Below are 14,464 nucleotides of genomic sequence, written 5' to 3' on the forward strand. Positions count from 1 at the left end.
ACCCCCATGACACCAAAACTGCAAGCGATACTGTTCTGGATGGGCCCAGTCCTCGCGGCTGCTGTTCCTGGGACCACTGACTCGATTCTTCTCCAGGTCGTGCTGATGGTCCTGGGACCTTGAGCTTAGGTGCTGCATGCCTCTTGCTGCCAGGTCCCAGCAGTTGTCCCTTAAACCCCTTTTTTCTGTTTGAGTGCTGTTATCAGTCCTTTCCCATCTTACAGCCACCGGCCCCCAAGCTATCGCTGGTCCCCAAGTGCAGGGCACTTTTGTATTGGGGTATTACTTTACAATGGCTTGCTTCTGGTGGCTCCCTCCCCCATCTGTTTATCCTCCAATATCCTTCTATGTGATCCCAACTCCGTCCTTTGTACCTTTCGGCTAATGATACTCTGCCGCCATAGAGATCCAGAAATGTATAAGCTTACATCTCAGGCTAATTTCATGAATATTCAGAGAGCTCTGGTAGTTATCCAGCAGAATTCAGGGGACTGATTGAAATAGGGTCCCCTACTCCTCCACCATCTTGCCCCTTCCTTCAGAAACCCACTTTTAATATAAAGATGTAGATTAAAAATATAAGGATGGGAAATATATACTAGCAAAACACTAAACAAAATAAGAGGGCAGCTTCCATCTCCACCCTAGCACTTTCCATTTCTCATACAGTCCTTTGTTTTTTTCCCCAGTACTCTCTTTTGCCATCTTACATATTAAATTTATTTATTGTCCCTCACCCCCATTAGAAAGTAAGCTCTAATAGGCAAGGATTGTGTACTGTTCACGGTTGTATCCTCAAGGCAGTAGTCCCTGGCATGTAGTGCTCTTCCAACAAATACTGTTAAATGAATTTGACTATAGGATTTTTTTCTTCTGTCATCTGTTAACATTTTTTTTGAATAGTGAGTGTTCTATAGAGCATTTGGAGAATCCTTAGGACAGGATCTCTGACTTCAGGTAGTCATTGAATAATTGAAACAGTGAGCCTCAGAGAACATTTGGTCCCTCTCTCCTTATTTTACAGATGAGGAAATTGAGGGAGGTGTAAAAATCATTCAAAGACGTTTTAGCTGCAGTATTTTGTGAGCTTTCTGTACTACTCAGCAGATTTATAAAATACTTAAGTCAGAGTACCTGGGTGGCTCATTTAGTTAAATGTCTGCCTTTGCCTCAGGTTGTCATCCCCCTGCTTTGGGCTCCCTCTTCTGGGGGGGATCTGCTTCTCCTCTTCCTCTCTGTTTGCCCTTCCCCCCACTTGCGCTCTCTTTCTCTCTCTCTCTCTCTCTCTCTCTCTCTCAAACAAATAAAATCTTTTAAAGAACCCAAAATACTCAAACCATAATATGACAGGTAAGGAAATAGAATATAAAAAGACTAGCTTGTATTAAAGTAGTTTTAAGCTATCCTGTAGAAAGGTCTTATTGGGAAATTGCTAGCTGGGATTATAATGCTCAGAATATCAGATAGTATATTTTAAAATGTGTCATAAATTTATAAAACTAATAGTTTCCATATTTTTTGGTAGTTTCCTAGATATAGTATATAACAAAAAAATAATATTTTTCCAGGAAATTATCCTATAGTTTAAACTTTATTTTGTAGCTATCAAAGTCTTGACTATTAATATATATAAAGATATTCTGGGAATGAGAGTATAGGAAATGGGGATATAGGTAGATATACAACTAAATTGATAGAAATAAAACATAGCACATAGAAACTTCCAAATTAAAAATGTGAATTAAAAAAATTCTAGAGGAAATTAGGATTAGATTACATGGTAGGCCGGGTATTAGGAGATGACTCAGGAAGGGAGTGTGATTAGAATTTGGGAGGAATGTGAAAAGTAAAAAGAATTGAGTTGGGGGTGTGACATGAGTAAAGGTATAGAGAAGCCAGAGAATGTTCTGGTAGTGGTACGTTTTTACTTTGTCAAAAGCATTTGTGTATAATAATAATGATTTATGTGCTTAAAGAGGATATTGCAAACTTTGAGGGCATTTAATATTAAGTTACATGGCTTGGATTTTTTTTTTTTTTAAGATTTTTATTTATTTGAAAGAAAGAGGGCATGAGCAGGAGGAGGGGTAGAGGGAGAATGAGAAGCAGAGCAGGGAGCTCAGTGCAGGACTTGATTCCGGGACCCTGAAATCATGACCTGGGCTGAAGGCAGAGGCTTAACTGACTGAGCCACCCAGGTGCCCAACAGTTTAGATTCTTAGGCAGTCAGGGGCTTTTGAAATCTTTGAGAGTGGCTGACTTTTACAGTAGTGTTTTAAGCTTGTGAAACGTCAGTGATGTACATTATGGACAGGAACAGGAGACTGTTAGAAAAAGTCCTTTCTGAGGTGATAGTGACGTATTTTAGGATAGTAAGAGTGAGAAAGGATTAATGTGATTGTATAAAAAAATCACAGTGGACCTAGTTATTTTGTAGATTTGAAAGAGCCCAAGATAATTCTTTGCTTTCTGGTATCTGGGAAAATTGGTGGAAGTAGGAAGTTACAGCATGAATGTCATTTTATCAATGAAAAATAAGTTTGGTTTTAGACAGCAAGTTTGAGATGAGAGAGAGATCTAATGATGTCCAGTTATAGAAGTGGAGCTAGGGCTCAGAGTTAGGACTAGAGTTTGGGAAATTGATCCCCATAGTGTGTGAAAGTTAAGTCCAGAAGGTGAATGAAATGTTAGGAATTTTAGAGATTGTAGATTAGTATAGCCTGAAAAGATGGTGATGCCCAGAATTTTAGTGGGCAGAGAAGAGGACTTGGTGAAGGGAACTTTGGAAAGTAGTGGTTGGAGAAGTAGGGGGACCCATGAAAAGAAATCCAGGGGAGAAATAGCTTGTTTAAAATAACATTTATTCCACCCTCACCCCCGCTTCCATTGCAAATGCAGTATAATTTTAATATAAGAACCTGGGAAATAAAGAACAGCATAAATATTTTAAAAGTATTTATACCCTCATTAGCCAGAGAAAACTACTGTAAATATTTTATTATTATGTCTTAAACTACTGTGTATTTCTTCTTTAAAGTGTCTATGTATTTATATATTTATATTGTTACAGAAGTCATTGGTTCTTGATGCAGGCAGTTGTGATGAGTAGTAAGATAACTCAAAAAGACTTCAGCTTGTTAATTCCATAGCTTATTTGCTGATTCCGCTTTCTAAATATTTAATGTACGTAGAATTTATGTTTTATTTTCAGATGACTATTTTTAAAAAGGTTTCAGCTCTAATACTCCACTTTTATTCTTCAGATGATTGCAAAAGGGAAAAATGCATCTGAACTATTTCCTGCTGTTGTGAAGAATGTGGCCAGTAAAAATATTGAGGTACTTTTTTTTTTTTTAATATTCTATTCATTTATTTGAGAGAGAGAGAGAGTGAGTGTGTGCACATGTTTGCTGAGCCAGTGGGGGTGGGGTTGGTAAGAGCAGAGGGGGAGGGAGAGAGAGAGAGGGAGGAGGGGAAAGAATCTTTTTTTTTTTTTAAAGATTTTATTTATTAATTTGACAGAGATTACAAGTAGGCGGAGAGGCAGGCAGAGAGAGGGGAAGGGAAGCAGGCTCCCTGCTGAGCAGAGAGCCCGATGCGGGGCTCGATCCCAGGACCCCGAGATCACGACCCGAGCTGAAGGCAGAGGCTTAACCCACTGAGCCACCCAGGCGCCCCAGGAGAGGAAAGAATCTTAAGCAGACTCTGTGCGAGTGCGTAGCCTGACCCCATGATCTCGAGATCATCACCCCATCAAAATCAAGAGTCATGTTCAACCGCTTAACAGGCTGAGCCACCCAGGTGCCCCTTGAGTGCTATTTTGTTTCATAGTTTTCATGATTCCTTTTGTTGTAAAAGAATCATACTTTTCAGTTACTTAGAAATGCAGCATAAGATCCTTATGTATCACTAGATTTTTTTTTTGTTGTGATTTAAATGTCCATAATCTTAAATAAATAAAGAAAGAAACAGTATTTGGATTTTTGGATGAAGAATATGAAAAGTAAATTGAGATTAATTCACCTTGGTGAATGATAGCAACTTATTGTGTAATCTTAGAAACCAGTTTACTTGAAATTCTGCCCTAGGGACTTAATTTTAAGATAGCACATGTTGCATGAAATGGACCTAAGTTCACGCAGTATAAGGGCAGTGTTTGAAACCCAAGTTATTACCATTATCATTCCAAATGTAGCGTTCTTTTTGAAACATTTTAGCTCTGGTATACCCTGACTCTGTACAGCAGGAGGTGGGCAGAGGCAGGATGCGTTGTGAGCCTTCAGTTACTTGTCTCTGTGTGGGTTTGTAAGTGGTGTTTGAAACAGGAATTCAAAGAACTTTGAGGCCAAGGTAATGTTGGGTCAGATGGACTAATAACTTTTGATAGAGTACAAAAGAAAAATAAGTGCCCATCGAGTAGAAACCATTGAGTAGGATGAGTAGGATGACGAGTTCCAAGACAGGGATAAGAGATTGATCTGAGCAAATGTCTTGTTTTTAAAAGAATACAAGGTAGTAAGGAAGAGGATTGAATGACCATGTCTGTCATGCATCTCACTGTCAGCTGATATGGTAGTGATGGTCTGGAGGTTATGTTTACTCAGTGAGAAGTAGTGATAGGCGCATGAGAATGAAAATGCCAGCACACATGCTTCCTCTCTGCCCATTGCTAACAACTGTGAATATCAACTGTGGGGAATGTGCTTGGCTCTGTTTTTGAGTCTGGAAAGTTTGACGGAAGGGGCAATCTCCACTGAAGAATATTTTCAAGGACTTAGTGACATCAGGGCAGATGTTTTAGGTGGAAATAGGTGGAGTATAAGAAGTAGAAATTAAGAAAAAAAAAAGAAGTAGAAATTAAGAATATAAGGGAGTTTTTCACATAATCAAATATTAATGTTACCATTAAAGCTGTATCTCTCTTTTATTTATTTAGTAGGTGCTGGCCCTAGGGTATACAGTGTCCGTCTTTCTCTCTTACTGCAGTCTACCACTAGGATTTACAATATACATCTTTACGTTATCACTGTCTACTTTCAAGTAACATTATAAGACTTCACATATACTTTGAAAACCTTATGATAGTGAATTTCCTTTTCCCCTTCCCATCTTTTCCCAGGTTATCATGCATTTTCCTTTTAAATATGTTAGAACTTCCTAAAAATATATGATTGTTATTTTTGCTGTAGTCAGTCATCTTTTTAAAAGATTGTTGAAATACAGTTAACATGCTATAACTTTTAAAGTGTGCATTCAGTGATTTATAGTGTATTTACAGAATTGTGCAACCATCACCACCATCTACTTTCTCTATATTTTTATCACTTCAAAAAGTAATCCTGCTCTCATTAGTGGTCACTCCTTATGTCCCCAGCCCTATGCAACCATTAAATCTCCTTTCTGTCTATGGATTTGCCTATTCTGGGCATTTCATATAAATGAAGTCATATAGTGTGTGACATTCTGGCTTCTTTCACTTAGAATGTTTTCCAAGTCCATTCATGTAGTGTGCATCAGTACCTCATTCCTCTTTATGGCTGAATAATAATCCATCGTATGGATGTACTGAGTTTTGTATATTGATCCATCAGTGACACTTGGGTTGTTTCCACTCTTTAGCTCTCATGAATAGCACTACTGTAAACACTTTGTACAAGTTTGTGTGTGAACCAGTGTGTTCATTTCTCTTGTATGTATACCTTGCAGTGATATTGCTAGGTTTTATGGTTACTGTATGTTTTCTTGAGGACCTGCCAAACTCTTCCACAGCAGCTGTATCATTTTACATTTCTATCAACAATGTATGTGTTATAATTTTCTCCATATGCTCACTGATGCTTACTTTTCTTATTGGAAAAAAATACTTTATTTTAGATTATAGCTATCCTAGACGGTATGGAGTGGAATCTCATGGCTGCTTTTGCAGTTTTCAGTTTGCATTTGTCTAAGAAAAAAACTATTGAGCATCTATTGGCCAGTTCTACAATCTTTGGAAAAATGTCTATTCCAGTCCTTTTACCATTTTGTAATTGGATTGTCTTTCTGTTGTTTATTGTTGTAGTTCTTTATATATTCAAAATACTAGAGTCTTATCTGGTATATAATTTGCAAATATTTTCTTTCATTCTGTGGGTTGTCTTTTCATTTTCTTGATGGAATCCTTTGAAGTGCAGACATTTTAAATTTTGATGAATTCCAGTTCATCTGTTTTTTCTTTGTTTATGCTTTAGGTGTCATATTTAAGAAATCGATGCTTAATCCAAATTCATGAAGATTTATACTTGTCTTTTTCCTAAGAGTTTTATAGATTCAGCTTATATATAGTACTGTGATCCGTTTTGAGTTAATCTGGATGCTTAACTCCAAGGACCCAAGATTTATATTTGCCTTTTTCCTAAGAGTTTTGTAGATGTAGCTTTTATATGTGGGGTTGTGATCCACTTTAAGTCTCCATGGAACTACCGATTTGCTTTCTGTCAGTAGAGAATTGTAATTTTTAGAATTTCTTATTAATTAACCCATACAGTTTGGTATCTGTTCATTTGACTTCTTTTACCTAGGAATCTGAAATTTGTCTATGCTGTTTCATGTGTTCACATTTTGTTCCTTCTTTGCTATAATCTGATATTTCACAATTTTAAATTTACCTGTTGAAATACACTTGAATAATATGCCATATGTGGTGATATATTTTAATTTTTCAAAAATTTTTTCTCTTCTAAATATCTAGGGATAGATCAGTTGCATTGTCTGGAAAATGTATATTTAATTTTTAGAAAATAGTGTATGAGTTTTCCAGAGAGGCTGAACCATTTACATTCCCACCAGCAACTGTATGGGAGTTCTAGTTGGTTCACATCCTTTCCAAGACTTGATCTTGTTAGACTCTTTAACATTAGCCACTTTGGTAGGTATTTAATGGTATTTCATTGTGCCTTTATTTACATTTTCTTACATTTAGGGATGTTGAGTATCTTTTCATGATTCATTGGTTAGTCATCTTTCCTCTAAGCTGTTTAAATCTTCAGCCTGTTTTCAATTTTTTTTTTAATTAAAGTGTAAAAATTCTGGTACTAGTCTTCTGTCGGAAGATGGTTATTTATTATTATTTATTTTCTCTTGGTGTGTGGCTTGCCTTTTTCTTTTCTTAATACCTTTTAAAAAACAAACATTTGATTTTGATAATGTCCATTTTATCTGTTTTCTCTTCAGTTATACTTCCTGATTTTTTGTGTGATCTGTTTACGAAATCTTTGCCTAACCTAATGTCAAAGATTTTCCCTGTATTGTTCTTAAAGTTTAATGGTTTTAGCTATTATATTTAGGTCTGTGACCTATGTCAGTGGTGTATGATCCACAGGTTCTATGATTCACTGGGAGGATTCATAAGACTCAAGATATAGTCATAGCTATGATTTAGTACAGTCAAAGACACAGCAAAATCAGGCCCTGAAACAGTTGCAAGGGGAGAAGTCCAGAGGAAATTAGATGCAATCTTCTAAGATCCTTTCCAACTGATTTTCCCAGTGACAATTCCTCCAGCATCAGTTGTGACAAAAAGCGTCAAGTGTTGTCCACTAGGAAGGCTCATTAGTAACTCAGTGCCCAAGTCTTTCACTGGGGGCTGTTCATGTAGGTATTAACTGCCTTCCAAGTACCAAAATTCCTGACTCCCTGAAAGAAAGCAAATGTTAGAGCATAAACCATATTGGTGGTATGTAAACCATGCTTCTCAATTAGGAAATGTGGGAATACCCCTGAGATTCAAGTTCCCAGATGCCATTAGGGCCAACTTTGTAAGCAGACTTTCTAAGGATAGCAGTGTCTGGCCTGCTCTATTAACTTTCACTGTGCAAAGAGTTTTTAAATTAGAGTTTGCTTGTGATATGAAGTAAGGTTTGAGATTTCGAGATATATTTTCCACCCAGATATTTAGTTGTACTAGTATCATTTTTTAAGTTAACATATAATGTATTATTTGCCCCTGGGGTATAGGTCTGTGAATCATCAGGCTTACACATTTCACAGCACTCACCATAGCACATACCCTCCCCAATATCATAACCCAGCCACCCTATCCCTAACAACCCCCTCCCCCCCACAACCTCAGTTTGTTTCATGAGATTAAGAGTCTCTTATGGTTTGTCTCCTTCCTGATCCCATCTTATTTCCTTTTTTTAAAAAAGAAAACGGTATCTTTTCTGCCTTGAATTATCTTTCCATGTCTTGTGAAAAATTCTTGATCTTATGGGTGCAAATATATTTCTGGACTCTGTTCTGTTCTGTTGATCTGTTTGCCATACCATGCTGCCCAGTTTACTATAGTTTTGAAGTCAGGTAGTATTAGCACTCCAGTCTTGTTCCGTTTTTAACCTTAGTTTGGCTAATCTGGGTCCTTTGTCTTTTTATGTAAGTGTTAAAATTAGCATGTCAGTTTCTTCAAAAGCCTGTTAGAATTGATCTTGTTTGCATTGAATTTATAGGTCAGTTGGGAAGAATTGCCATCTTTACTGTATTAAGTCTTTCAATCCTTGAATGTGGTTTTCTATAATTACCTTTTGCAGTGTCTTGTAGTTTTTGGTATACAAGTTTTGCACGTACTTTAAATTTAGCTTTTAGTAGTTTTAAATGCTGGTTTTTTGTTTGTTTGTTTTAAGATTTTATTTGAGATAGAGAGAGCATGAACACAAGCAGGGGAAGCAGCAGAGAGGGAGAAGCAGGCTCCTCGCTGAGCAGGGAGCCCGAGGCTAGGCTCCATCCCAGAACCCTGGGAGTGTGACCCGAGCTGAAGGCAGACACCTAACAGACTGAGCCACCCAGATGCCCTGTGAATGCTATTTTAAACAACATAGCCTTTTAAATTTCATTTCCCAATTGGTTATTGCTAGCATACAGAATTGATCTTTGTATATTGATCTTGTGGCCTTGTTAAATTCACTTATTAGTTCTGATAGCTATTTTATAGATTTCTTTGACTTTGTTACATAAATGATTGTATCATGTGCAACTATAATTTTACTTTCTTTCTTTTTTTTTTTTTTTAAGATTTTATTTATTTATTTGACAGAGAGAGACATAGTGAGAGAGGGAACACAAGCACGGGGAATGGGAGAGGGAGAAGCAGGCTTCCTGCTGAGCAGGGAGCGGGATGCGGGGCTCAATCCCTGAACCCTGGGATCATGAACTGAGCGGATGGCAGACACTTAACAACTGAGCCACCCAGGCACCCCTAATTTTAGTTTCTATTCTTTTTTTCTCGTCATATTATACTGAGTACAGTTTACGTTACAGTGTTGAATGGAAGTGATGAGGAATGATATCAGCCATAGGTTGTTTTTGTTTTGTTTTGTTTTGTTTTTACAAGTTGTCTGTAATCATGTTGAAGAGTTCTTTCTATCCCTCGTTTGCTGGAAGTTTTTATAGTGAATGAGTTTTGAATTTTTTTCAAGTGCTTTTTCTGTAACTGTTGAAATTATCATATGATTTTTCTCTATTTTTTTTTGGATAAAGTCAATGACTGGGATTAATTTTCACTTATTAAACCTTTTTATTCATGGTGTATTAAACCTTTGTCTATATTTTTAGACTTGATTTGCTAACTAACTATTTGTTAAGGAGTTTCACAACTATTGTGTGAATTGAAGGATTATTGTGTTATTGAAGGGTTTTTTTTTTCTTTTTACTTTCAGTGGCTTTTGTTTTGATATTAGGATAATCAGGTTAATACTAGCTTTATAAAATGAGTTGGGATGTGGTTCCCCTTTGTTGTCTTAAAGAATATGTGTGGAGTTATTTCATCTTATATGGTATTATTTTATCCTTACTGTGAAGTTATCTGGGCTTTGAGTTTGTTTTATGCGAAGGTTTTAAATTATGAATTTAAGTTGTTTATTGGGCATAGACTTCTTTGGGAAATAGTTAACTCACCAGGGATGGGTTGTTCAAAGCTTGTATAGTCACAAGAAAGGTCTGTTTTCGGGACAGTCCCTTATCTGTCTTGGGCAGACTGAGCTATTGGACTGTTCTGTGTGATAAAAGTATTTTATGTATCTGTTGTCTTGAGCCATGGTGTACCAGTTTGTCCAGATAGTGTATACTAAAATTGTAATTTATGGTAAACACCTGCTTTTTCTTTTCCTGTTCTGGAGCTTCAGTTACTGATCTTATACGTAGTGATGACAATGTGTGTAGTTGTACAGTTACCTACATGACTGAACCTTAATAAATGCTCTGGACTGTCTTTCTCAGTCAAGTTTCCCCAGTTGGAAGTACTTCGTATATGTCATCACACTGTTGTTCAAGGAATTAAGCAGATTTTATGGAGATTCCACTGGTGGTAGGACTCTTGGAAGCTTGTGCCTGGTTTCCTTTGACTTCACCCATGTAACTTCTCCTTTTACTGATTTTGCTATGTATCCTTCTGCTGTAATGAACCGTAATCCTAAGTATAACAAGTTTTTGAGTCCTGTAAATCCTTCTGGCCAATCATCCATCCTGAAGATGTTCTTGGTGGACGCCCACCTGGGGGGTATTAAGATTCTCTATTTCTTCTGGGATCTGGGTTGATAATTTGTCTTTCAAGAAATTTATTCACTTCATCCAGGTAGTCAGTTTATTAACCTAAAGTTGTTTATAATATTCCCTTAGTGTTTTTTTTTTTAAAGATTTTATTTATTTATTTGACAGAGAGAGAGATCACAAGTAGGCAGAGAAGCAGGCAGAGAGAGAAGGGGAAGCAAGCTTCCTGCTGAGCAGAGAGCCCGATGTGGAACTCAATCCCAGGACCCTGGGATCATGACCTGAGCTGAAGGCAGAGGCATTAACCCACTGAGCCACCCAGGCGCCCCTCCCTTAGTATTTTTTTAGTGTCTGCCTTCTGCAGTGATATTTTCTCTTTCATTCCTGATATTAGTAGTTGTTGTCTTTGCTCTATTTCTCTTGATCAATTTAGAGCCTTATCAGTTTTATTGATACCTTTTGAAAAATAGCTTTTGGTTTTATGAGTTTACTTTTTTCTGTTTTCTGTTTTACTTTTTTTTTATTATTATTATTGAGTTTGTATTTATCTTTGATATTTCAGGCTTATACATAATTTTGGGTTTGTTCTTTTTTTGATATCTTGAGTTGGGGATGCAGATCAAATCTTTTTGTTATTATAAACCTTTAACACTATGTATTTTCTTCTAAACATTACTTCGGTTGCATTTTCCAAATTTAATTTTATGTATTTTCATTGTTGTTTAGTTAATATTTTTTATTTACTTAATGATTTCTATTTTGACTCATGGATTATTTAAAAGTATGTTGTTTAATTTCCTCATATTGGGGGTGAGAGGGTTATCTTAACGATCTTAACGTTGATTGCTTTGTAACATAATTCCATTTTAGTCTTAAAACATACCTAGTATTATTTCATTCTTAAACTCTATGAAAACTTGAGCACCTGGGTGGCTCAGTAGGTTAAGCTTCTGCCGTTGGTTCAGGTCATGATCTCAGGGTCCTGGGATTGAGGCCCACATCGGGCTCTCTGCTCAGTAGGGAGCCTGCTTCTCCCCCTCTCTCTGCCTGCCTCTGCCTACTTGTGATCTCTGTCTCTGTCAAATAAATAAAATCTTTAAAAAAAAACTCTATGAAAACTTGTTTATAGATCATCAAAGTTTATTATAGTTTGCATACCATGTGCAATTAAAGAGAATGTGTATTCTGCTATTGTTGTGTATATATTCTGTAAGCGTTATTTAAATAAATGTGGTTGATAGTGTTGTTTATTTATATTTTTAAAATTGTTTTTACTGACTTCTTCTCTAGTTGTTTCACTGATTGCTGGGAGAGGAATTTTGAATCTCCCAATCATGATTCTGAAATTGTTCATTTCTCCCTTTAATTTAGCCATTTCCTAGCATATATTTTAAAGTACTCCCATCAGGCAGCATTCCTTTTGTGTCTTCCTGATGAATTGACCTTGTTATCCTAAAATAAGTCCTTCTTTATCTCTGGTAATATTTTTTGTCTTAAAGTCTATTTGATCTGTTATTACTATTGCCACTCCAGCCTTTTCATCTCTTTGTATAGTGTTTATATTTTTTTCATCTATTTGCTCTCAGCCTCTCTGTGTCTTTGTATCTAATGTGCGTCTCTGACTGACAACATGTAGCTCCATCTTTTCTTTATCCATTACGTTAAACTGTGCCTTTGAATTGGATTGTTTATTCTTTTAACACTAAATGTCATTATTGATGTGTGCGGATTTGAGTGTACTGTTACACTGTTTCTTTTCTATGCGCTCCTTTTGTTTTTCTTTTCCTTTCCTCCTCTTGTTTTGGAGGAAATCCCGTTTTAAATGTTCTTGTTTTTATTTTTTATTTATTTATTTTTAAAGATTTTATTTATTTATTTGACAGAGACACACACATTAAGAGAGGGAACACAATCATGGGAAGTGGGAGAGGAAGAAGCAGGCTTCCCACTGAGCAGGGAGCCCAGTGTGGGGGCTTGATCCCTGGACTCTGAGATCATGACCTGAGCTGAAGGCAGATGCTTAATGACTGAGCCACCCAGGCGCCCCACTTGTTTTTATTTTTAATATGTTTATCTCTGCATTATTTTTACCATTGACTGTATTCATTCTTAACTTTTTGTAGTTTCATTTAATACTGCATCTGTTCACTTAAAATACAGAAATCTTGCAACTATATGCCTCTACATTCCTCTTATCTTTTATGTTTTAGTTATATGTGTCAATTTAAAAACATCATAAGACAATGCAATTTTTGCTTTATATACTCATGATTTTTAAAGAAATTCAGAGAAAAAAAAACAAAGTGATAATCACTTACTCAGATATTTACTATTCCTGTTGTTCTTTGTATTGTTAAGATCCAAATTTCTAACTATCATTATCTTCCTGCCTTAGGGAGTACCATTAGTTTTTGCTGTGGTGTAGATCTGCTGGTAATGAAATCTCTTGATTGAAAGTATTTCCATTTTATCTTGTTTCTAAAAGATTGCTTCATTGGTCATAGAATTATGGGTTTTATAATTGTTGTTATTGTTGTTTTTCTTTTAGCATTCTAAAGATGTTTTAAAGATCCTCTGTAATTCCTTATATAATGTCACTATTAACTGAAAAATTGATACCATTTAGATAATTTGTTATTTTTCTCTCGATGCTTTCATGTTTTTATCTTTGACTTTCAGTTGTCTTGCTTTGAGCTTCTTTGTGTTCATTTAGCTTGGTGTCTGTTGTGTATCTTAGATCTGTGAATTTCTGCCTTTGACCAAACTTGTGGAAATTTTGGCTGTCATTTGTCTTTTCTTTTGCTTTCTTATCTTTTGTTTTATTCTCTTTCTTTTCTTTTTTTTAGTCTTGGACGTACAGTATAATAATTCGACACTTTCAATTATTGCCCCCGTGCTCATCACAGGTGTACTCATTCATCCCCATCACCTATTTAACTCATCTCCCTACCCACCTGCCTTGTGGTAACAATCATTTTATTCTCTATAGTTAAGAGTGTATTTCTTGTTTTGTGTCTCTCTCTTTCACTTTGTTTGTTTTGTTTCTTAAATTCCACATGAGTGAAATCATAAGATATTTGTCTTTCTCTGACTGACTTATTTCACTTAGTATCCTGTTCTCTGGCTCCATCCATGTCATTGCAAATGGCAAGATTTCATTCTTTTTTATGGCTGAGTAATATTCCACATATCTGTATGTATAGGCGCACGCATGCACACACACATACACACACATATACCCTGCCTCTTCTTTACCCATTTGTCACTAGGTGGACACTTGGGCTCCTTCTATATATTGGCTATTGTAATTAATGCTATTATAAACATCAGCGTGGCCATTATATCTTTATATAATCTTTTGCTCCATTCTCTTCTTCTGGTATTGAAATTTTATGCATGTTATATTTTTGATATTCTCTAACAGTATATGAAGCTTTGTTGGTTTTCTTATATCTTTTTTGTTTTCTTCACATTGGATTTTCATTCATCTGTTTTCTAGTTCACTCTCATTCTTCTGCCATCTTCATTTGATTGTACATTCAGTGAACATTTTTTCATTTTAGAATTTCCATTTCTTTCTTATTTTTTCTTTTTTGTGAGATTTGCTTTATTCTTCATTAATTGAGAACACAACATTTTCTTTTACCTAATTAAGAATAAGTATAATAGCAGCTCTAAAGTCATTGTCTGCTGGTTCTAATGTTCTGTTTTTCTTAAGCTTGCATTTGGTTGATTGTCTTGTGTTTTCTTGTGTCTATGTATATGTACACAGTATTCCGGTATTCCATTTCCTTAGTTATTCTTATGTTGGGTAATTTTGAGTTCTGTTCTTGACATTACATTAAATTCTGGAGATTCTGTATTATTTTATTTTTCCTCCACAGGTGGTATTTTTGAAGGTGGTTATTCTGACTGGGTTCAGATTGGAAGTTCTATTTCTTAAGTA

General features: G+C 35.9%; 1 protein-coding gene and 1 pseudogene across 2 annotated transcripts in view; one reads left to right on the forward strand and one right to left on the reverse strand.

The window, feature by feature from the left end:
* LOC308342884 (large ribosomal subunit protein uL23-like) overlaps positions 1-14,464 on the reverse strand; it is a 1,151,147-nt pseudogene that overhangs the window by 688,232 nt on the left and 448,451 nt on the right. The gene's annotated exons all lie outside the window — the stretch shown is intronic.
* Positions 1-14,464, forward strand: part of AP3B1 (adaptor related protein complex 3 subunit beta 1) — a 282,043-nt gene that overhangs the window by 44,124 nt on the left and 223,455 nt on the right. The window contains exon 3 of the mRNA XM_080804718.1: positions 3,264-3,338. Within this exon, the coding sequence (XP_080660844.1) occupies positions 3,264-3,338 (75 nt within the window). The remainder of the gene's footprint in view (positions 1-3,263; positions 3,339-14,464) is intronic.

The sequence above is a fragment of the Martes martes genome (genome assembly GCF_963455335.1).
Source record: "Martes martes genome assembly, chromosome: 5".
Taxonomy (NCBI): domain Eukaryota; kingdom Metazoa; phylum Chordata; class Mammalia; order Carnivora; family Mustelidae; genus Martes; species Martes martes.